This window comes from Sebastes umbrosus, chromosome 14 (genome assembly GCF_015220745.1).
Source record: "Sebastes umbrosus isolate fSebUmb1 chromosome 14, fSebUmb1.pri, whole genome shotgun sequence".
Taxonomy (NCBI): Eukaryota; Metazoa; Chordata; class Actinopteri; order Perciformes; family Sebastidae; genus Sebastes; species Sebastes umbrosus.
Genome location: NC_051282.1, coordinates 4,585,532 through 4,610,549, shown reverse-complemented (window position 1 = coordinate 4,610,549; position 25,018 = coordinate 4,585,532). Strand labels below are relative to the sequence as shown.

Below are 25,018 nucleotides of genomic sequence, written 5' to 3'. Positions count from 1 at the left end.
ATTCTGTTGTCCTTCCCAGAAAGCAGGTTTGACCGTGGAGGAGAACACCCGTCTGAAGAGTCGTCTGCAGGTGGCGGAGGCCGAGGCGGGCGGGCGGCAGGCCAGCAGCGCCGAGCAGGACTACGAGGAGGTCATCCAGCTGCTGGAGGCTGAGATCAGAGACCTGAAGAACCAGCTGACCAGCAAGAGGCAAGCACGAGGAGGGGAGTCCAGCAAGGTGAGTCTCAAGTATTTAACTAGTGCTGTTTAACATTATTTCCCACTTCGACTCTTATAGTATATTTCAGTAGGAAATGATGTCCTTTTTACTTTTACTTTTAGTTACTTCCTAGATTTAGAATTAACACACAAAGCGAAATAAAATACATACCCAACAATATATAGATAGTTGATATTGACTTTACATTAACCAGCTGCAACATTAAAATACTGATTACATGTTAGCACATCAATAATAATAATCCAATAATAATAATATAACACTCTGAATAAGTGCATTAAACTTCTTAGTTATGTTTCATACTTCAAGTATATTTTGCTGATGATACTTTTACTTAAAGTTACTGTGAGGAACCTTTAACTGGTTATGAAACAGTCTCAGACCCAGATCCAGCTTCACTTCCGTCTTTGACCTGCAGTCTGAGCTCACAGGGGGAGGCCCGGGAGAACCAGAACCAGGACTGCACAGGGCAGACTGTCAAATCTGACAGTAGTGCTCGGAAACACTACCACTTTTGTCCACAAGAACCACCAAAATCAACACAAAATAAAAGTTCTCATAGTAGCTTAAAGTATTATGTTAAGTAAGGTGGCTGTGGCTCAGGAGGTAGAGCGGTGGTTCCCTAATCAGGAGGTCGATGGTTCGATCCCTGCGGTCTAGGGATGTCATGAGAACCAATACTTCGGTACCAAGTGGATGCCAAAATTCTGAAAACGTGACAGGACTCGTTTTTCTACCACAGGTACTATAGGTACCATCAGGGCTCGAGACTAACGGCAACCCGTCGACGATAGGAAATGTGTTTGGGACACAGTGAACTCACTATGGACACATTTTTTCCTGGCAATGCTACATTTCAAACAACAAATCCATGTCAGTAAATTTCAGTAAAAATTCAGTAAAAATTAGAGAAAAATTCCAACGTTATCGTGATCGTGTCCAATGTAATCTTGTAAAATGTAGATACCGAGCCCCAAATTTCTCCTGAAGGCTGTGCCATCAGTGTGTGAGTGTGCGTGTGAATGTTTCTCGCTCCAGATGAGCAGGTTGGCTCATTGCATGGCAGCCTCTGCCACCAGTGTATGAATGTGTGTGTGAATGGGTGAATGTTGGCTTGTGTTATAAAGCGCTATATAAATACAGTCCATTTACCATTTAGGTGAAATTATACAGGACTTTTTATTACTACTTTTACTCAAGATGTGGGTATGTCTTCTGCTGCTGAATTTAAGTGGTCTAGTGACCATTTCCATCTGATATTAACCTGCATCTGGATCTGGATCATGACATCTGATTACAGGCCTTTACATTTACACCGGATACTGGGAAATATTCTTATTCACATTTTGATCAAATCTCAATATACAAATTAAGTAGGTGGGTTGGCAGTTGTGTCCTAGGTTAAAGGAAGTGACACTGCTGTTTGGACTTATTTTTCATTTTCAGAATTAGGGCTCGTCTGTAGCTTTTGGAATAGCAGCTTGAGAAAGCAGGACGAGACGGACATGACGAAGTGACCTGTTAACTTGTTTGGTGGATTTTTTTCTCGAGGATGTGGTCACACTGTATGGAATGAAACTATTATAATGCAGCAAATAATCCTGTTTGTTCTTTGTTGTGAGCAGTAAATTTGCAGTGTAGCTGTGTGTTATTTCCTTCATGTTGTCTTCACTCTCAACGACCTCCGCTAATATCAGAAAGTTGTAAGAGGAAACACAAGCTGACCAATCACAGCTCTTGGTATCTCTGTAGTCACCGTAGCAACGACGTCTAAGTTACACGTTGTGAAACAGTACAGCCGCTTAATCTACAACTAATAACCCCCTTTACCCTTTAAGTCACTGCACAGTTCATAGCACCTGTATCACCTGCAGCCTCTCCAGCTAGTATGGACTCAAACGCAGAGCCAACAATCGCCCGTGCAGACATGAACCCTCTCTCTGCAGATGATATCGTGTGGGATTTAAAAAGCATTGAGCCAAGCTTTTCCTTTCTTCTGTCCTCCCGCCATCCTCTGTCACGAGCTGGAGGCCCTGCAGCACCATCACTGTGAAACACATCAAACTGACTGAGCCACAGAGCCTCTGCCTCTGTTTTCACCAGCAGCAGCAGCAGCAGCAGCCTGCTTTGATGTAAAGAAGGCTTTATGTTTATTTTCCTCTGGCTCTCAGGCTTACTGCCTCACTACCTGTGGCTTTTTCATCTCAGGTGGTAAATCCTCTGGCTGTACACTGGCACGCAGCCTCGCAGGAATCAGCTGGGAGGCAGAGCAGCATCCAGTCACAAAGATGATGAGAGAATAACAGAAACGAGGACAGCGAGCGTTTGAAAAACCTCTTCGCCGTTCTCCTCCAAGGGCCAAAACAAATGTGACAGCTGTTGAGTACACGGTCACATGGTTAGATGAGTTTAAATACAGAACCACTTCATTGTTTCTCTTTGTTCCCTCCTTGCTCGTCTTTGTGGACCTGCCTTTGATAAAGGCAAGATTTAAAGTTGCTGTTATGTAGTTGCATTTCTGTAGAGGACAAGAAGTGCGTATTTGCGCTTTATATCAATATTTGTGCATAAAAAATCCTGAGTGGAAACTCCAATCTGGCTGAAGTGGAAAAAAAGTGGGTATCAATAAAAACGTAATGTCACACAGTACAATGGAAACAGAGTAAACTAGAATGGCACTCGGAGAGCGCAGAGCTCCACCAAGGTTCATGACTTTAAAAACAGATCACAGCTCACAGCTGGCGGTACCTTGAGGTGGTCGGCTTATTATTAACACAGTGTGTTTCCGTGTAACGTATCGGTGGATGCCTCTCTCATTCGGCAGCCTTGTTATGTCTGTATAACGTTACACTACGTTGTCTCTCATCCCGTCATTTACTGCTTTTTTCTTTCTCACCGCGGACGGCCAGCAGCTCCTGCACACACATCTGCATTTATCTTCATGAACCAACTGATATTCACATCAACAGTAGTGGATGAAAACTTGCATTGAATCGTATTTTCTTTTTCCGATACTGTAAACTCACTTCAAATGCCCGCTACATTTGGATGGAACCCTGAGTAATGAGGTTGCAAAAGAAGAAAAAAAATACACATTTATTGATTCATTTCAATTTCAAAAAGTGATGCCTGCATATGTCAAATTAACTCAGTGAATGTTCAGTCTCATCTCGACCAAACATCCATGCAGAAGAGTGCAGTTTTTGCAGAAGTACTATTCTACTGTAGCCTGCGACCTCATTGAAAGAAACTTGGGGAAAGGGTTTAGGTATTTACCATATTACTATATTACACAATTTAAAGCATATTGTTGCTGCCTTGAACCGAACGTCAGAGATAAACAAAACATTAATTTTGGACCCGTCAAAATTTTCTAAATGATTAATTCACAGCCATACTTTTATTCGGCAACTTTCAAATAAACCATTTAAAATCTCCTCGGATCATCTGAAAACATCACAGAGCTGTAAACGGGGTGGTTTGTCTTGACCTGATGAAAAGTTGACGTTCTGAGATACATATTTTTTCCAGGATGGACGTCAGGTGAACAGAGTATACTGAAGTCCCTCCAGATCAAGTGTAAGCTGCTGCTTCTACAGTGTTTGTTGATGTGTGTTCATCAGGAGGACGTGCTGGAGATGAACAAGAGGCTGACCAATATCGACTGCCAGCTGAGGAAGTCGGAGCTGAGCAGGAAACACCTGGAGATCTCCAACAAGAAACTGCTGGGCTTTGCACAGGTACATGATTCCTAGAGTTTGATAAAAGTAATGAATTACCTCGACTGTCAATAGATGGGAGCTGACTCCATGACAATCAGCATGTGTTCTGTCACATCTCTTAAGCGATGCAGACTGGGATGCTTCATGCAGTCTGAGCCAATCAAAAAGACCATGATCTGCCGTCCCCTAAACTGTTATGGAGCCAGTCTGTCCCCCAGTGGCTGAGAGACACACTGCAGCTCCCTGCAACAGTGACAGACAGCTGGACTTGTCTGACCTCCCCGACCCCTTCTCTATTAGTCCACTGTTTTCCTTTGAGGAAGGAGGGATTAGTCTGTGAGTCATACATGTGGGTATTACAGGCAATCCGGTTGAAGATTGTGACATTGAGACATGAAATTGTTCATGAAAGAGCATTTAGAACAAAATGAAGACCAGGGGCCGTACACACAAAGGATCTTAACTCACCACTAGGAGTGTTCCTCTGCTGTTAGAGCTATTCACAAAGCTGCTGTTATGCAGGAGCTGCTAAGCTAAGCATGAGTGAACTCATTCACTGTGTCCTCAGTGAATGGTGTTTGTCAGGTGACACGTCTCTGTCAGTGAATGTGAAATTAAATATTCATCATTACACTACGAGCTAGACAGACAGATCATTTTCCTTTCAACTACAGAAATGCTGCCTTATCATGTCAATAAAATCAACCAAAAAAAACAATTAGTCGTCGAACCTCACAGTAAATGTCAGCAATGATGCACATCAAACTGACACGGTGAACACAATATTAATTTAACATTAAAGCTGCAGTAGGCAGTATGTTTTTGGCATCAATGGGCAAAAACTCCATAATAACCTTTCAGCATATTGTAATTCAAGTGTTCTGAGAGAAAACTAGACTTCTGCTCCTCCTCATGGCTCTGTTTTCACGCTTTAGAAAATCTAGCTTGTGACGGGAGGCTTTGACCAATCACAGATCATTTCAGAGAGAGAGAGCGTTTCTATTGGCCGTGCTCCGGCTGGTGGGCGGTGCTTGGTATTTCCTCAACTTGATGTCAACATGGCTGCCGGGTCACAAACTTTCTCATTTTACAGCTAAACAGTACACTACAAGATGTTTCTGAAAAGATTTGAGGCGAGAAATAGGCATTAACGTAACATAATATTGATTCATATTTGATCAGTGCTGCCTAGTTTGACCGTTTGGTCGGAGTTCGCGAGTGATTGACAGCCGGCTCTCATAGATGGCAGCTGGACGTCAGACTCCAGATCAGCTCTGACTGCTTGTTTTCCTCCGGTCTGTGAAATCTTGCAGATGCCGTTAGAAGCACCGGAGGACACAGAGGCAAATGATTTTTTTTTTCCGATTACCTGTCTTATGCACTACTGTCAGGATATAGTGACCGTTTTCTAAAAATAACTTTTTTTAATCATATTCGCTCCATTTCTTCCCACTGCAGCTTTAAGTCAAGGAGTGTACATGTGTGTGTGTATATATCTGTACAGGACAGGCCTCGACCACTAAGTTCATGCTTAAGAGAAAATTCTAAGTAGGAGAAAATTGGAATGCAACAAGCTGTGTTAAATCCCTCATATGTGCCACTTAAGGAGCAATCTTTTCGTATAAGTAGGTCTTACATGAGGCCCGGTGCCCTGGACGGGTCTCCAGGTCAGGTCTACAGGAGTCCCAGTCTGCCTCTCATTCAGGCTATAAAATCAGAGCCCCCCTTCAGCTTTCACTTCACCACCTTCTCTCTCTTTTTGACCTTGAGTTCCTTGTTTTGGTGTCACATGAAGAGCTGACGTCCGTACCGGTGTTCAGTGTTATTAAAGAAAACAATACACAGCTCTCACATTATTATCTCTGTCCTTAGAACGTCCACAAAGTGCTGACAACACCCAGCCTGTTTGGAGGAGAAGGCGGGTAAGAGACCGACTCTGAACATCTACTGCTCAACATCCCATTTATTAGTGAGGAGCCCTGCAGTAAGCACTCTTCCTGTGTGTGTGTGTGTGTGTGTGTGTGTGTGTGTGTGTGTTGTGTATATCAGGAGCAACAGGTCATCTCCAGCCACCGACAGCCCCGACACACCGTCACCACTTCCTGATTCCGCCTTCCAACTGGCTGTGGAGGCCAAAGAGCTGGTGGCGGGAGTCTGCAGCCCCACTGCTGATGACAAAGGTACAGACCGGAGTACTCAGGACAAACAACACTGGAGCTGAGATAATTAGTAGATGAATCCATTAAAATAAGAGATTCATTCTGAAACCAAATTTGGTAATCAATTAATCGTTTGGCTAATTTTATTATGCCTCCACGCTGAACTCATTCGAATTTGGTGGTCGAAGGTCAAAGGTCACCGCAACTTCACAAAACACATTTTTTGGCCTCAAGAATTCATATGCTAATTATGACAATTTCACACAAATGTCGCTAACAGTATAAAATGATGAAGTGATGACATTTTGGACAGACGTGGATGTGAACTGACACAGAGGCATACAAAACGCAGGGCGGTAATTTTAGTTTATATATAATTCTATATAATTATTCTGAGGTGGTACGATGTAGCTCAGAGGTCCAAACTTTTTCTGTCATGCTCCACTTTGGAAGCCGAATAAATGTTAAAGGTCCCATATTGTAAAAAGTGAGGTGTTCATGTCTTTTATATTATAAAGCAGGTTTAAGTGCTTTACTAATACTGTGAAAGTATCGAAATCCTCAATCCACAGAGAAATAAACACAGCCCGTATTCAGAAACTGTGTGTTTGAAAAAAGCAGTCAGGATTTACGTAATTTTGTGATGTCACAAATGTACGATATTTAGACCATTTCACAGTTTTAAACGTAAACATTCTAAATGGGTCCCAGTTTATTTCCAATTGCAGTGGATGTGAATGACATCAGCTGACAGGAAGTAAATATGGACCCAAACTGTTGCCTAGCAACGGAATTCCGTTGCAATTCTGTTGAAATTAGCTGAAACGGAGCGCTTCAAGTAGAGGGTAAATACAGGCATATTCAAGCAGACAGTATGAGGAAAATAATTTTTTTTTTGAAACATTACAGCATGTAAACAACAAAAAAAAACACAAAATACAAGTATGAACCTGAAAATAGGCATGATATGGGACCTTTAATCTAGCTAACCTGATTGCACGATAGCATTGCAGCATCAGAGCACTCGTTCATATATATTGTTTCCAAATGAATCCGACCTTTTTCCACAGCAGAAACTTTGACTTGTCAGAGCAGGAAAAGCACCGATGTCATTGATAACATTATCGATGACATCGTCCAGCAATTAATATTTGTTACACAGGTTATCAGTTACACAGGTCTGTGTCTGTCAGTTTAGGAACCACGGGTCTAACACGAAAGAAAAAGGTCTGCTACAGGTTATATTGTTCATTACATCCCATAATATTAAAGTGGCAGATGGAACAAGCAACATGCTGACAATTTGTCTATTACTGATTTGATTTGATTTTGAATTTCTGTGTTACAATTTTTAAAATTCTCCTCTAAGAAAGCTCCGCTAATTCCATGGCAGCCTGTGGATTGAATTTTGCTATTTTGTGAAAGCGAAAGTGAAGGATTTGTTCTGATTAGCTGGTTAGAGAAACTGTCAGTGTTGATACACTGATAGATCTACTTTCCAGACAAAATGGCATGTAGGTGATGTGCCCGATATTAGAAGGTGCATGCTGTAACAGCTTTTTAGCCCAATAGATGAGCATACGTCACCATCATCAACATACCTGAGTGAACGGGGTTAAGATGTTGTCCGGTGCTGCTACATCAGTTTTTGGAACATCAGACTGTCTCTTGTTTTAATGTGATGCAGAGTTACATGATGATGATGATGATTGTTAGCGTTACTGAAAGTCTTTTCCTTTCCACCTGTGATCGATCCGCAGCGTCAGTGAGCGCGTTGGAGGCAGCATCAGTCCCAGATGCTGTGGACTCTCATCATATCTGAACAGCAAAGAGCCAGAGGACTTTGAGAGGAGGACCTGGGCAGGCTGAAACCCCTCCACCCCTAGATGGACTACACCGTAGTCAACAGACCGGACGCCATCCAATACACCTTCTCAAAATAATGACATCACTTCAATAAATTCAAATCCTCAGTCGACAGTGACAGATAGAACACAACACAGCCGGTGTTTTAATGCCAAAGCTTTGCTCGCACACGTCTAATTAGTGTCTTCTTTTGAAACATTCGACAGTCTTTACGGAGGGTTCAGCAGTGGGGGGTGGCGTGTCACGCTCAGCCGTGACCCAGCCGGACTCTCATCATTCGCCGATAATACGTGTACAGAAGTCTCTATGAGAAGTGCTCTGCCAAATAAAAAGGTCCGCTGGAATTCTCTTTTGTGTTACTCTGACAGCAGGTGGTGTTGGAGGAACTGCATGACCAAGTCCACAACACACACATGCTGCTGTGAACCTTGTTAATACTCCTCCCTGACCTCTTTTCTAACCCCCCTAACCACCACCCCTCCTACATACACACACACACACACAGACTCACTCCATGGATTGCATGTATAAGAGGACTTGTTAGCTTGGAAAGGACAATCCAGCGCTGGTCTGTCTCAGTCTTCCTCTGTGTCATAATAACTCGCTGCCATCTGCCTCCGTCTGCCACAGGGGTTATGAACTGTTGAGCAAAAGAGTAGGAAAAAAAAAACCCAACAGTGTCCCTTTTGTCCATCTCGATAACTCTCCTCGTGCCCTTATTCATTAACGGAAGGCAAAGAATGAAGTATTCAGAGGTACTGGACTCGTGTGGCTTCATACTGCATGGTTCATGTTGACGTGTCTCCTGCATCCAGGAGTGGCTTTAATGTTGCTGTATAGCTCCTGCTGTGTAAACCTGTGTTTGGTAGTCACGGAGTCTAGGCAGACATCAGTCATAGGCTACATGTGGAACATTCATTTGATTTATACGGACAGCTTTTCAAAATACTGACATGTCCTGTACTTTAACAAGATTTCATCTTTGGTGTGGCCTCATATCTTTCTGTTACTGTTTTATATTAAAGGACTAACTGCTGACTGGATTTGATGTTGTGTTTATTCCAGTTTCCTGACATTTCATTTCCACTACTGACAGTACTAAAACCATGTTTACCTGAGTTTATAAACTGATCTGAGATATGAAACATGAGCTGTCTAACAGCCTACAGTTTCCCCACAGAAGGAACTAAAGCCTCTCACATACTACCTACTAGTCTTTACTGCAGACACTGCCGGTGTTTGTATCAAACAGACGTGCTACTAAAGGAAGCACAGAAGGTATTCACACAAGGTTGTGGTGCAGAAAGGAAACATGATTTCACCTTAATCTACAGAAATCTCAATGACATCAGACCACACATAGTATAGTATGTCGAAGATTTTCATGAAATGTCATGAAAAAAAGGTCATATGTCAAAAAAAAGTCATAATATATGTTGAAAAATGTCATGAAAAAAATCCAGTATATGTCGAAAATTTTCATGAAAAAAGGTCTTTATGAAATATCGAAAAAATCATCTTATAGCATGTCGAAAAAACTGAAAGTATAGTATGTCGAAAGAAAAACATATTATGTCAAAAAAAATCAAAGTATAGTATGTCGAAAAAAAATCATCTTATATTATGTCGAAAAAACTCAAAGTATAGTATGTCGAAAATGTCCATGAAAAGAATAGTATAGTATTAGGGGTGTAATGATTCATGTCAAGACTTTCTTGACTTGAAAAATGATATTAACATGTGTATGATTCATGGCGCAATTCAAACGGGATCAAAAATATATCTCTCTCCGTTGACTACCGTTCATATTTTTTCTGAAGAAAGGGTTCCATGGTGATCCACCGGAAGGGGCGGGACTTCGACTCTCTATAGAGCAAGAACTCTAGCATTTCCTTTAAGCCTTCGGTCTGGGGCTCGATCCCAAGAACGGGGGAAGGAGAATAACTCTGGATTCAGCTGTTTTACTCTTCTAATAGCAACCAGCAACAGGTTGTGATGTGTGTTGTGATAAACTGTAAAATGAGCAGTTTTTGGGGGGATTTTTAGATTTGGTAACCGTCCCATCAACACCATCTGCACCCTCCACTGTCTCCGTGCTGAGCTGAGCTGGACCTTCTCTCTTTCTCTCTCTTTGCTGATTGCGGCAGCTTGTGTATATTTTTGATGTATCATCACATGTCACTCCATCTCCTTTTGTTTTGAAGTTTGTTTAATGAGCTTTATTGCATTACTATCATTAGTGGCTGTGTGTGTGTGTGTGTGTGTGTGTGTGTGTGTGTGTGTGTGTGTGTCCACCGTCTCCAGTTTCCTGTTGAGCTTTGTGATGAGCCCAGCAGCGGTTTCATAGATAAACAAATACAACAGCCTTACAACAATATATACAATATAATATTTTACTGCCCACACAATATTCCAGCTTCTCAAACTCTATTCAATCTGAGTTGAATTTTCTCCCATACAGAACAAGCAGACAAAATGCTGAGGGCCCCTAAACAGTTCCATGTAGAGTTCATTTCAATCTTAAGATACCTCGTCACAGTATTTGCTCACTCTCTGATCATCAGGAGTTTGGGGCTCTCTCAGTGATGCTGTTGCTTTCATTGGAGATTTTGCATGTGCCGACACGGCCTGAACTGTGATAAATCATAAAAGTAAAAAGTGTAAAAAGTTTGACTCAGACTGTGTAGACCTATAATTCCCCAGATGAGCGTTCTTGTATGAATCGAGATCAGTCACATCTCTTCAAGTGTGACTGGCTTCACGTGTTCTTCAGTTTGTGTTTGGATACTTATAAACTGCTTGTAATGTGCAGCATCAGGGTCTTTGGAAGGCCATGGGGGGTGAACCTATGCTGCTCGGGCTGCGGAGGTTGGAGTCGTAGGAGCTGGGTGTCATTCCCACGATGCACTCGATCTGGGCCGTCTCCCCGCACAGGAAGTCATCCTCGTCCTCCCTCGAGCCCTGACAAGACAAACCAAGCAACACAACCACAGTTAATATCACCATGTATTTTTTCTTACATCATCACATATGTTTACTTAATCTCAGCACAGTGAAAGGGGTCTTAAAGACACACTCAACCAGTTTTACACCAATCCTATATGTCAATGTCACAGGGAGTAGGAAAACAGCTGTCTAATGTCTTCAGTGGCTCTGAAGGAGCTTTGTCATCTCAGCTTGGGGCTTGCAGACTACAAATACCAAGTTGTGGGGTTTGAAAGACCAGACACTAAGCAGTTGCATTATGGGAAGTGTAAGATCCTGTGTTTTTAAGTGTCAACCTATATTACAGACTAAAAGACAGGATTTTTCAACCTGTGCAGCTTTCATACTGATGATTAATGTAAGTGCTGAAATGATTAGTCGATTAATTCATTAAAAATGATCAAATTAAAGATTAGGGTTGGTAATCTTGAGAAACTAGCAGGAGTACGCTAGACTTTAAAAATGATCCGAACAAAACACTCAGCCCGGTGTTGCCAACTCTTTATCAATGAAAGTAGCAGCACTAGCTCCAGAAGTCCCTAAATCTAGAGAGAAAGTCGCCGAGTCGGCAACACTGACGGTCCGTCCCTCCAAGGACACTCCCCCTAAATTATCATCATGAACATAAACAATGAACATGGCTATTGTTAGTACTCACAGCTAGCAAGCTAGCAGCTTGTGGAAGACTCCGGTGACGCGCAATTGGGGCTCATTCGGGCTGAATGACCTGATTGGACGGGGTTATTACCGTCCTGCGACAGTCACAGATACCACATTTTTTCTTTTTTTTGTCAGAGCATTTGATTTATTGATTTATTGTCGGGATGTGATGAGAATTTCAACTAATATCACAAAAAATGTTTCTGAAGAAGAAGATAACCAACCCTAGCTTTAAATCAACAACTATGTTTTATAATCATTTAATCATAAATCATATGTCATTTTGCCCACAGAAAAGACATCATCATTCTGTAGTTCCAGCTTCTCCACTGTGTTTCTCTGCTTTATACAGTTGTTTAATTGAGTGTATGTCTTTGGGATTTGGACTGTTGGTGGAACAAATCAAGACATCTGAGTAAGTCCTTTGGGCTCTGTGAAACAGTAATGGGTTTTTACTATTTTCTGACATTTTATGGACAAAATGATTAAACAAGAAAATAATCGATAATAAAAAATAATGGTTAGTAGTCCCTAATACTTAAAAAAAAAATCCCCCAACTTTATGGCAGAGCAATAGTAAATAGTAAATAGTAATCACCTGTTGTCGTGTTTTGGTGGGAAGCAGCTCTGTATCTGATAGTTCCTCCCAGACCTGGTACAGTGGCTCAATCAGCTGACCAGACCTGCACACAAACACACACACACACACACACACACACACACACATCTTTGAGATCTTTGTTCGTGCAGTTTGAGTTTCCTTGTCCAGACCTGCTAGATGGAGTCCAACACCTCCTGTTTCCCACAGGACACACTGTCTTCTAGGAACTATCATTTATGAACATTTCACAAGTTAGCAACAAAACTAAAAATTTCCACCTCACAGTTGTATCCCTCCGCCAACCTGTCAGGTTGCAGTTTACATCCATGTCTGTTCAAAATGTCATCGTTTTACTGACTCTCGTTGACTTAACGGCGACAGGTGTCAGTGACAAGGGCAATTTCTGATTCTTAGAGAGAATTAAAAAAAAAAGATAGATGTAATAATTTCCAAAATTCCCAACGTGGCTTTATCTAACAAAATATCCTGCTTTAATCCATATTTGTTGGCGTTCATTCTTTTCAAAAACAACATTTTCACTGCGGTCAAAAAACACAAAAACAGAGGCCTGTATTAAAGGTGCGGTCTAGTGGCACCATAAACTACATTTATATAAACCACAATATCATATCATAACAAAAAAATCATGTTTTTCTCATTTTTAGGGTGATGACATAAAATATGATGACAGACATTTGCAGCAAAAAAAATGACATTCAGTACAGCCCTACTGACCGAACATATTGTGAGGGATTCTGGACAATATTTGTTATTGTTTTGTGTTGTTAATTGATTTCCAATAATAAATATATACAAACATTTGCATAAAGCAACATATTTGCCCACTCGCCTGTTGATAAGAGTATTAAATACTTGACAAATCTCCCTTTAAGGTACATTTTGAACAGATAAAAAAATATGCGATTAAACCCGATTAACTCTCTTAATCGACTGACAGCCCTACTAATTCTATATACTTGGCAATATTTGTAATGTTTCAAATTTGGCTGGATGGTTAATAACACATTTTCCTGTGGTGTCACAAACTCAACACATTTTTTTTTTGTTGCTTTACCTGGATTTTAATGTCACAGATGGATGAGATTATCCCTTTAAAGATTAACATTAGATAAGAGTTTTTCTTTCAACGGTTTCCAATACATTTGTATTTCTTTGGAAGAGGTTAAGGTGAAGGCTGAATGCTTAGCCGTCTAATCAGCTTCCCACTGAAGCCATTAAAACGTAGTTTGAAATGTAGCACCACTGGGTCAAAACTGGGTCAGAGGACAGAAAGATAAGTGTTAGCGATTCACCCCAAAACCATTTCATCACAGAGAATAGTCAGCCAGTGTACCTCTTGAGCAGGTAGGGGTCGAAGGGGAAGAAGCTGTCCAGAGGGTTGGTGTTGGTGCTCACACTGTCTCCTCCTGCAGAGCTGCGGACAACCGGCAGCACGAGGCGATTGTTCCTCTCTATGATGGTGTAGCAGAACACCACCTGATACGTCCTGAAAACACACAAATACAACGGCTGCTGTGAATGAAACCAGGGAGGGAAACCTCCAACTAGGGCTGGGTAATATGGCTTATAGATAATATCTCAATAGATTATATCTCCACACCGGCCTGGGAACGTCTCGGGATCCCCCAGTCAGAGCTGGTTAATGTGGCCCGGGAAAGGGAAGTTTGGGGTCCCCTGCTGGAGCTGTTGCCCCCGCGACCCGACCCCGGATAAGAGTTTGAAGATGAGATGAGTGAGTGAGTGAGGGAGTGAGTGAGTGATGTTGGCGAAAGTCATTTACTACAGCCCACGTAGAACAAGCCGCAATACATTGAGTATATTGGATATATCTCCTACCTCCAACAGCACTTGAATTATTGACTGTGGGGGCATGTTGAGGTAGAGCTGTGATGTTTTATTCAATGAATAATCATCTCCCTTTCACTGTGTGAACTGATGCCTGTTATAAGTTAAACGCTTTAATATGCCTGCCTTTGTTTGCATGAGCATTCAAGTGGGATTTCCATGATTATGGATTTGCAAGATTTCACAGTGCCAAAGGAAAACAGAGGCAGGCAGTCTCTCAAGCAGCTGTCAATCACTGCTCGCAAAGCTCGTGAACTCCGACCTAACGATCAAACTAGGCAGCGCTGATCAAATATGAATCAATATTCTGTTACGTTAATGCCTATTTCTCTCCTCAAATGTTTCCAGAAACATCTTGTAGTGTACTGTTTATCTGTAAAATGAGAAAGTTTGCTCCGGCCGGTGGGCGATGCTTAGTTTTGGCACGACTGTTTTCAACATGGCTGCCGGGTCACAAACTTTCTCATTTTACAGCTAAACAGTACACTACAAGATGTTTCTGAAAACATCTGAGGAGAGAAGAAGATATCCGAACGTTCAGAAAAATAACAACCAGCTGGTAGTTAATCTAAATGCATTTACAGGACGGAAGCCGGTAATTACTATTAGAATTAAACCCACTCAGCATGGTGCATGTCAGCATGGATGACTGGAGCCCATGACAGAGCAGGGACAGGATGTGTGTACCTGGTGATGGCAGCAAACATGCTGGTGACTGAAGGCAGGCACACTTTGAGGGGGTTCAGCTGACACATCACCACCCGCTCCAGGTTCAGACTCTGCAGGTACTCCAGACCTGTCACACAAACAAAGAGGGACATCTGGTTATTGCTTGTTATAAAACGACATGCTCTGATATCATTATTTAATGTAGATTTGCTGCCATGTTTTTTTTTTATTTTATTTTGGGCTGTTGGCTGGCAAAGTTGGCTATTTGAAAATATCACATGACTGTTACTTGAGGTTATTTTTGAAAATGTATACACTAGATTTAATGGCTTGATTTTCATTAAATTTGTGATATTGAACAAGCAAAAGCACCTGAATCAAATATTATTTTCTACTCTGTTGTGCTTCTATTTGAGAATCAGAATGTATCATCAGTTCACTTGATAAATCATGTAACACTCACTAATATGTCTCGCTTGCACTTAATCCTAAATCCCTGGTGTGAATGGGTTTTTCAGCAGTTTGTGATTTTGTTAAATCCTATTATCCTATCCTATTCCCCCTGAGACCCTACCGGTTTTACTGTCTTTCAGAGGCTGTAGCAGGTTTAGTTTTAGAGCTAGAGTGAAGATACATATATTACACAAAACTGGGAAAACCTAAGGAATCCATGGGTACCAAAAATACCAAAATGTCATACTAGCTTGTCAGGAAGGAGGCTAAATAACACTCCAAATTTAGGCTAAATTCTGGCGAGGAAAAAAAGTCATGGCCATTGTCAAAGGGTTCCGTTGACCTCTGACCTCAAGATATGTGAATGAAAATGGGTTCTATGGGTACCCACGAGTCTATTCTAATGGTGTATTTGTATATTTCTGCATACTGGGGTCCCTAAACAGTCTTGGAATTACATAAATTGGGTATCACCGTAAAGCTGAGACTCTTGTGGATCCAATGAGCCCAACTGTATTCATGTGTGATGATGTTAGTCTCCATAGTAGCCATTTCATTGTAGTGAGACCATTTTTTTTAAACTTGACCTCACTGTATAAAATGACCTGTGGTGACCTCTAGGATAACCACAGCCTCATGAAACTTTACAGCCACAAACTAGAGACCTAGAGCATTGAGAGGATGGATGGCTTTCCTAGCTAGATTGACAATAAGGGGGTTTCTGAGCAGTTTACACAACAGAAGTGCTCGCCATCCAATTTCCGAAAACAATGCAATTCTTGCAGAAATCTCCAAATGTCAAAAGTTTTTGATACCAAATCACAGCATGGCTTTTTCTATGGTGTTCCTCAAGGTTCTTGGTATCTTAATGTGGTTGTTTGTGATAATTTTTATCAAATGTTAAGTGGTAGAAATGGTTAAATTAACAACAAATCTTTGTAACAAACGGTATCAACCCAAAAATTGCTGATCATAATGTTCTAAGCCCTTGTGTACTTTCACTATTTATTTTAATTCATTAATTAATTAGTGTTTATTTCTGATATTTTAGAACAATTTGACACACAGTGCATTTCAAATTAATCTTCAGGTTCTCAGCTTTCAGATGATGTACACCACTTCTATGTGACATCTACTGTTGATCTGCTATCTCCCCCTAAAAATGACAAAAATATGGGTCCGCGTGGGTCTCAGAGGGTTAAAATGTAGAAATCTTGTATTTTAAAAGCCAATTTCGTACACTGATGAGCTTGGATTGGTTGTTTGGTTGGTCTGTGTGGTTTGACACATTTTAAGAACCGACTGTGATGTCAGAACTGTATGAAACGCAGACATTCAGACGAGCAGCAGATGAGACGGAGTGAGATCACAGGTGTGTGTACCTTTCTTCATGTTGCCCTCCAGCATGGCTCTGTGTCTGAAGATGAGTGTGTAGAAGACGGCCTGGCAGGCGGTGTAGAAGGGTCCGTGCAGGCTGATGTCGCAGCAGGCTTGTCTGCCGCTGCTGTCTTGGCTGTCGATGTAGCGATGGATCCAGGAGAGCAGCAGGTCCAGACAGGCCCTCACAGTGCTGACCACAGAGGGGGAGGAGGACACTGGATTAGAACATTGGTTACAGAGGAGTAAGCTGCTCGCTTTGGCTTTTTGTGTTCTTTAAATGAACTCACAGCACGGGGATGAACTTGGCTCGGGCCAGGAAGCTCCCCAGGTACCCTGCGGCGGCCTGGCGGAGGACAGCGGGCTGAGCGGGACTCTGCAGGATCTTCCACAGGTGATCCAGGAGGGCCTCGGCCAAGGCCTGGGGACACAGAGAGTACAGTACATACAGGAGTCCAGATAGGCCTCGTCTCATAAAGGAGCATCAGAGTAGATGAAATAAGTCAAATAGACCTGGTCTTCATAAGAAAAAAAGAATCCATTTTCTAAAAGTGTACAGGACAAGCAGCAGAGGGGATTAAGTCAGTTTGGTCAGTTTACACTTGATTGTGGGTAAGTGTAACATACAGTGAATGTTTGAGTGTTTACACATTTTGTATTGTATAGCTCAAGAACTATTTTGAATTATAAATGTCACCGTCAGCCACTGAATGATGACGGTTACTGCTGTATGCTAATTAGTTGTGTGTCATGTGACTGGCTGTATGAAAAGTGAAGTTCTCCATCGACATACTGACTGACATATCCACTTACCACAAATCATTTTCACACTTTACAATTATCATTTCTAAATTTTGGCTTTTGATTTTTTTTTCTCAAATGAAAGCAAAGGACACATGTTTTTTTTTTTTTAAAAAAGCCACTGGGGGCACTGGAACAAGCTGTATACAGAATTTTACTGAAGGTGAAACGCTACATACTGCTTTTTCCCTATCATCGTTACACATAGACTCATGCACAGTGTGGGAAGCACTGACCACTCTGAAGCTGCAGAGGTAGAAGAGTGTGTACTGGACATGGCAGGAGGCATGTGTTGGCAGAATGAGCTTGTCAAACACACTCAACAACTCTCTGTACAGATCCTTAGTTCTTTCCACGTGAAAAGAGCCTGAGAGAGAGAAAACAGAGGAAGAGGATGACACACTAACAGCCAAAAAAACATTCACTACACAAGGATGCAAAAGCTTCCAAGCACAAAAAAAAGTACATTTTACATTTTCTTGGATTCAAAAAAATATTCTTTCAAATATATTTCACTCAGTCAGAGCCTTCCTAAACCCTTCCTGTTATTGATCAGTCCTGTTAATGGAAATATGGGCTCAACTCTGTGAAAGCTGTGTTATTCAGCTACCGTTGACATGGCAGACGTCCTTGATGTAAGCCATCAGTACAGCCATGAGAGTGTCCAGCCTATCAGCCACCGGGTGGGCCATCACAGCCGGCCTGGAGGGCTGATCTGCAGACATGTCCTCATCCTGATAGATACACACACACACACACACACACACACACACACAGAGTCAAGGATGGAGGAATAAAGGATGGCTTCTTTTTTTGAACAAATAGAGAAAGCAATCAGGGTTCATTTTAACAAACTGTACAAAGACAACACACCCTGGTCCGCTTCTCGTTATCTATTGTGATATGTTGATATGCAACCCAGAGGAACCATCAAACCAGTGCTGGTTGTTACCATGTCAAAGAGTCCTTCCTCACTGCGCTCCTCTGCCCGCTGGTTCCGCACTGCATTCTCCTCTGCCTCCTCAATGTCTGACCGAGATGCACTCACCTGAAATATACCACCCACACACACACACACACACACACACACACACAGTTACAGACAGGAGGAGTAGACACACAAACTGCACTATCTTCCAGTGGAGGACATCAGGTATGGTAAACAGCAAATGGATTTGTATTTCGATAGCTCCTTTCCAGTCTTCCGACCACTCAAAGCGCTTTACGCTACATGTCGGCATTCACCCATTCACACACACACACACACATTCATACGCTGATGGCAGAGGCTGCCATGCGAGGTGTTAACCTGCCCATCAGGATCTAATCTGAATACTCATTCGCACACCGATGGCACAGCCTTCAGGAGCAATTTGGCACAACAGGAAGGCCTCTTACACATCTTTCCGCTACAAATACAAATAGCTAAAGCTCAGTGACAACCTCACTGAAGACAAACAGAGCCACCGGGGGTTTCCTGCCTCCAGAGACCATATCCACCTTCCACAGAGCCTGTTGAATATAACCCTTCTATTTGGAGTTGAACTGCTTACATCCAGTTTGAGCATCCTTCCGATGATCACCTCCAGTATGTCTCGTCGAATTGACGGTATGTACGTGGTGACCCTCAGGAGGTTGTGGACGTAACATTCCTGTAGAGAGCAACAAACCATCAATCAACAGAACACTACTGTGTCAAACTAATACTTTATCAATTATTCACCGCGTGTTATCTCGAATTCGTGAAGAAAACTTAGTTTTTCTCACATGCCTCCATGGCGAACGAAGAATCCAAAAAACGGGAGTCTTGATGAATTACAAACTCTAACACAACTTGTGCAGCATGATCCAAGTCTCAACTTATCCAGTCGTACGCTCGCTACTTCCCTGACACATGCATCTTCACGAAAACGCGAGGAAGTGTTTTAATAGTCAGGTTTTAGCGAAGGTGCATGTGTTTGGGATTATAGTCTGAGAGTTTGTAAACGGATGTTTTGATACAGTTTTGCTGTTGTTAAACACGGCCCCCACTTACTGAAATTCATCAAGACATTTTGTGGCGGTACTGAGTTCCCCAGACTTTAGTTGTTCAGTCAGAAGACTGAAAAACTGTTCCCATCCACATAATAATATAAAATAAAATGCCTTCTTAATAATAATAATGAACAAATGCCTCTTCAATAATGAACAAATGCCTCTATATTAACAAACAATTAAGGAAACTGAAATATTGGTTTGTGTTTTTCCTTTTACCCTCCTTTAAAGTTTTCCCAAATAAAATACACTAAAAGAAATGGGTATAAAGGGTTTCATTGAAAATCAACAAATGAATAGAATACAAAAATACAGCCTGCAGGCGTTAAGCTATTGTAAGGCAAGCCAGCTGTTGCACAAATAGCACCTAATCGTCCCAGTGCAGGTAACCTAATTGGTTGGCACTTAACTTGTTTCCCCAACTGGGAGTCAACACTCTCAACAAACAAAACACAAAGATCACAGAATCCCAAAAGGGCCCAAAACAGACCAGAGTTTCTGGTAAAGCTGATAACACATGTTGCATTGAGTGAAGGAGAGATCAGAATGACACTGGGTGTGCAGTTTCCCTCCTCTTTTAAGCCCTACAGTTTTTTGGATTCTTCGTTCACCGTGGACGCATGCGAGAAAAACAAAACTTCTCTTCAAGAATTCAAGGTAACACGCGGCGAGTAACGGATATACAAATGGTCATTTTGGGAAATGAATATTCCTTTAATGATGCAGATCAGAATTTACTGTTCTGTACTTTTTCTAGACCCCGCCTATGTCCGATATGTGTTCAGATAGAGACAGAGGAGTACGAGACAATGTTGTACACAATATGTTACAATATACAGTACATGCATGTATAATGTGTATCAGGTCGGAGCGACAAAATATTTTTCATAATGAAAAGGATGCTTTTGTGGCGAGTAAAGTACTGTTCTGAGCGTGCTGATTAGTGCTGTCAGTGGTGTATGAAGTGAGGCACAGTTCAGCCGTCTCTCACCAGGGTTCTGGAGGATTTCTGTACAAAGGGGAAGTTCTCTTGCAGGATGGGCATCAGAAAGCGACTCGTGCTGAAAGAAGAGGACAAACCTTTACAGTACAGAGCAGAACAGCAGGGCGGGAAATGACTGGTGCATAATGCATGCTGGTACTGTATTTATACATATGTGCACAGCTAGACAGCATTTTTAAAAACAATGATCCACAGTAATAATAACTGACAGCAGCCGGTCAAAGTAAAAATGTTCATTGGTTTTTCAGTAATGCTGTTGTTTTTTATTTATTTTTAATTATTGATACTAGAGCTGTCTGCACTTTACTTTACTACCGCGGCCCTGCTTCACACCCACTGCTACTATCATTATTATCAGCCTTATTTATATTAATATTGCTGATACTATCACTGCTATTATTATTAGTAGCAATTGTATTTCTATTATTATTACTGCTGTTACTCTGTTACTATTATCACTGTATCATATCCACTGCTATTGATTATTATTAGTCCTATTTCTATTATTATTATAGCTGTTGTACTATTATTGTGTTTGCTGTGCATCTCTCTCTCTCTGTCTCTCTGTCTCTCTGTCTCTCAACCTGTCTTGAGATAACTTCTGTTATGATTTGACACTATATGAAAATAAATTGAATTGAACATAACCAAAGTGTAAAGGTAAATCTTTACTTCCGATGGGTAAAAACATTCCTACTAAGACAAGAAGAAGAAGAAGAAGTGACTTACGATGGAACGTATCTGGTGATGAGCTGCAGCGCCTGGTGACACTGATTAAAGTTTCTGGGGAGGTCTTAACAAATCAAAAGGGGAAGTAGAGAGTTTGTATTTAACATTCAGCATTCAATTATTTGTATTCAGTCCGAGAATTTGAGGATGAGGGCACCTACTTTCATCTTCATCATCTGAATCGGAGATATCGACCCCTCCTTCGCAGATGGTCACTCTCTCTGGAAACAAACACACATGTTATTTCTCCATGAGTCACTGATGGTGGGATACAGCAAACGCATTATACGGCTACTGTTCATCCTTCATGCCTTCAGATGTGAACTCACACCAAACTGACAGTCAGGCAACAGACTAGTGACGTTAAGATAACCAACATTACTAAGCTACTTTGAAACCACTGTGAGAGCTTGGATTCCGTATTTTACTGTATAAACTTTGGATTCTTGTACCGGCCGTCAGGGGAACCTACTGGGAGTGAAGTGGGAGACCACCATCTTGAGGCAGGCACACAGGTAGACAGTCTGTGCTGAGACCAGGTTACTGAGGAAGGCCATGTACTCCTCCACCACAGCCTGGCTCCGGCCCACCCACGGAAGCCTCTAGAAAAACACACACGCACAACCAGCGGAGAGTTTGATTGATTAATCAATAATCATAATAGATGCTCATTCATTTTCTATCATCTAACTGGTTAACAAGGCCCTCGTGGTGGTTTATCTACCCTCATGCAGTGGAATATGATGAGCTACAATAAGCACCGTTCAAACTATCTATCACCCACTTGTCTTTTCATACTCACCAAGATAGTATAGATGAGCTGTTCATGATCTTTTGTTAGCTGTGTCACAGAACTCCGAAATTCCTGTAGCCAGTTGATGATCTGAGCATCCTGTCAGAGGAGAGAGCTCACTATGAACAAACCCACGACATATGGCGAGCTGTTTTAACATTTAAAAGCTAGACTGGATATATATTGCAGATATCTGTAATTCAATTCTTCCTAGTCATAGAGAACTTTTCAGATATCCACAACATCATTCTCTCTAGGACAAATCACGTTACACGGTACTTGTTTCTATTCATGTGTATTAGGCTTTCAATTCGAGATATTCACAATTGCATTTTTGATATCTAGAATGAACATTCTGGATATCTGCAATAGAATCTTACTAGAAAGAGCTCCCATTTCAGATATCTACAATCTACTTATTACTGTCAATCACTCGCGAACTCCGATCAAACGGTCAAACTAGGCGGCGCTGATCAAATATGAATCAATATTCTGTTACTGTAATGCCTATTTCTCTCCTCAAATGTTTTCAGAATCATCTTGTAGTGTACTGTTTAGCTGTAAAATTAGAAAGTTTGTGACCCAGCAGGCATGTTGAGATCTGTTGAAGAAATACCAAGCACCGCCCACCAGTTGGAGCACAGCCAATAGGAACTCTCTCTCTCTCTGAAATAACCTGTGATTGGTCAAAGTCTTCCGTCACGGGCTAGATTTTCTAAAGCATGAAAACAGAGCCATGAGGAATGCAGAAGTCTAGTTTTCTCTCACAACACTTGAATCAATATGATGAAAGGTTATTATGGAATTGTTGCCCAATGATGCCAGAAATATTCTGCCTACTGAAGCTTCAAATGTTAAAACTTGCCAAACATGTCATGGCTTATTGTTAATACACAGATCCACACTGTAATGCTCCACTGTACCTTTATCTCGGGATCAGCCAGCTGGTGTTTCAGCAGTTCGTAGTCACTCGAGTCTCCCTTCAAAACAAGAAGACAAACAGCAAATCATACACGTTAAACTGCCGACCAGTTCACGCTGTCCCTTCTTAACAAAACGTCCTCATTCATCATTACCACCTTCCAGAGATGTCAGTGTTCAAATGGTTAACGTTCATCACTTCAATAAATACAGTCTTTAAACAGCATTTTTTTTAGCTCAAGGGCGCCTCAGTGGTGGTAATGAGGGAGGTGCTTTTTCACTTTCCCCACCCCGGTCCGGGGGACTGAACCGGCGACCTCCCGGTCTCAAGCTCGCTTCTCTAACCTTTAGGTCACCACTGCCCCAGTGAAAACTTATAACTTGTAAGTTAGTCGATATAAAAGCAAACTGACATGTTTCCACTCACCTGTTTGTGTTTAGCTAACGTTTCCACAACGCTGCCTCCAAACCTGACCGTCTTAACGGGAGGAGAGTTCAGAAAGTCCCGAGAGTCTATCTCCATGTTTCACTGCGCTCAGTCAGACAGTACCGCTGCTGTTAATCTAACGTCAGCTGTCTTTACGCTAAGAGATCCAGCGGAGGAGGAAAAGACGGTCTGGTTTCATGTTTATCCGGTAAAGTCATTAACAGTCGAGTGTTTAAGGACAACGTTAATTATTTTTGTAGAGTTATTACAGTGTTTTGAGAGTAACTGCCCGACTAAGCCGTAAATATTAAGCCCATGTGTTCACAGGAGGAAGAGAACCGCTTGTTTACGGAAGTGAATACGGGACACCGGTGCCGCATTCAAAGTCTTCCCCATGAGCTCGACTCATACCGCAATAGGTTCCGGTCGGCCAACAAGTGTGTGATTCTCTGCTTCAGGGAAGAAACTATAAACGGAGAGTCTTTAAACCCTTGAGAAGCACACACTTTTTGTGACCAAGCCAAAACAAATGTTTACTGTTACCCTTGAGCAATAATCTGACAAAACTGTCATCTGGCAAAACTGTCATCTCATCAATATACATATTGTATTTTTATATTTTATATTGTATTATCTTTTATAAATATATATTTTTAATATTTATATGGCACTATCTCTTTTTTTATTGTATTATCTTTTTTAGCACCTATGGGATTGTCACAATCTAATTTCGTTGTACTACACAATAACAATAAAGGGCTTGAATCTTGAATCTTGAATCTTGAATCTTGAACCATTTTGATTACAGACATCATAAAACCAAACAGCACATATCCAATAAATGAATGAAGTATGAAAAATGAACTCACATGTTGTAATGAATACATCTGGAGAAATCAAACAATAAGAGAATGAGGACAACCCCAAAATGAGTTTAGGGCTGCTGAATACTCAAATACACAGCTTGTCCCACTTCTCCCTCTTTGTCGATGTCGATTAGGTCAATGACAAGGTCCAAACTTATTTCCACAGGAGCATGTTTCACGCAAACCTTCAATAGATTGCATATGAAGTGGTAACATTTTTCTGAATGAGGGATCTCGTTTTACTGCTCCAGGTTCATAGACTATATAAAATAGGCTACATATCAGGGTAACAGGCTATATGTGCCAATATGTAGCAGAGTGCACTGTCTTTTTTTCATACTACCACTAGGAGTCGCCTAAGTGATATTTTCAAATCCTACACACAGCAGCTTTAGAAAAAGAAACAGTTGGAGGAGACATTGTGAGACTCTTGTCACGAAGTTTGAGACAAATCATACATGGGATGTCTGAATACAATAGTAAGATAGTAAAATTAAAAAAATGATGCTTTCTTACAACAAGACTTATTGTCAACATTTTATATTTCTCAATTTGCATCAAACACATGCGGTCCATCCCAGCCTACCTTTGAGAGGCTGGTCCTCCACCTTCTCTTACGGAAAAGTTGTATACTTCAAGTTGTTATTATGAAGTAAACTTAAATAAAGTTCAAGTATATTTCCACAGAATACTTTATGTAGTGAGTATACTAATAACAATGTACTAGTAGTATACTTGTAAGTGTACTTATTCAATACTTCTTGGGACTAAATTGGCCCACTTTTTAGTTTCTAAAAGTATACTTTTAAGTGTACTTTAAGTGTAAGAATAGTAAACTTTGATAACACAGCTATGCTACAAGTGAA

The 25,018-nt window shown here is 41.3% G+C and overlaps 2 protein-coding genes across 3 annotated transcripts in view; one reads left to right on the top strand and one right to left on the bottom strand.

Moving 5' to 3' along the window:
* si:dkeyp-72e1.9 (syntaxin-binding protein 4) overlaps nt 1–9,010 on the top strand; it is an 89,601-nt gene extending 80,591 nt beyond the window's left edge. For both annotated transcript variants that reach the window (XM_037792265.1, XM_037792266.1), the window contains 5 exons: nt 20–217; nt 3,844–3,960; nt 5,815–5,864; nt 5,992–6,122; nt 7,862–9,010. In XM_037792265.1, the coding sequence (XP_037648193.1) occupies nt 20–217; nt 3,844–3,960; nt 5,815–5,864; nt 5,992–6,122; nt 7,862–7,923 (558 nt within the window). In that variant the 3' untranslated portion in view covers nt 7,924–9,010. The remainder of the gene's footprint in view (nt 1–19; nt 218–3,843; nt 3,961–5,814; nt 5,865–5,991; nt 6,123–7,861) is intronic.
* A 1,153-nt stretch (nt 9,011–10,163) lies between these two features.
* rrn3 (RRN3 homolog, RNA polymerase I transcription factor) lies at nt 10,164–23,682 on the bottom strand. The gene is made up of 17 exons (XM_037792267.1): nt 23,287–23,682; nt 22,862–22,918; nt 21,948–22,037; nt 21,618–21,747; nt 21,307–21,366; nt 21,146–21,209; nt 20,405–20,474; nt 18,933–19,031; nt 18,332–18,427; nt 17,990–18,113; nt 17,616–17,746; nt 16,869–16,999; nt 16,584–16,771; nt 14,767–14,875; nt 13,568–13,720; nt 12,211–12,295; nt 10,164–10,928 (listed from the first exon to the last, which is right to left on the bottom strand). The coding sequence occupies exons 1-17, from the start codon at nt 23,380–23,382 to the stop codon at nt 10,782–10,784; spliced, it is 1,830 nt and encodes a 609-aa protein (XP_037648195.1). The 5' UTR covers nt 23,383–23,682; the 3' UTR covers nt 10,164–10,781.
* Nucleotides 23,683–25,018: the final 1,336 nt, after the last annotated feature.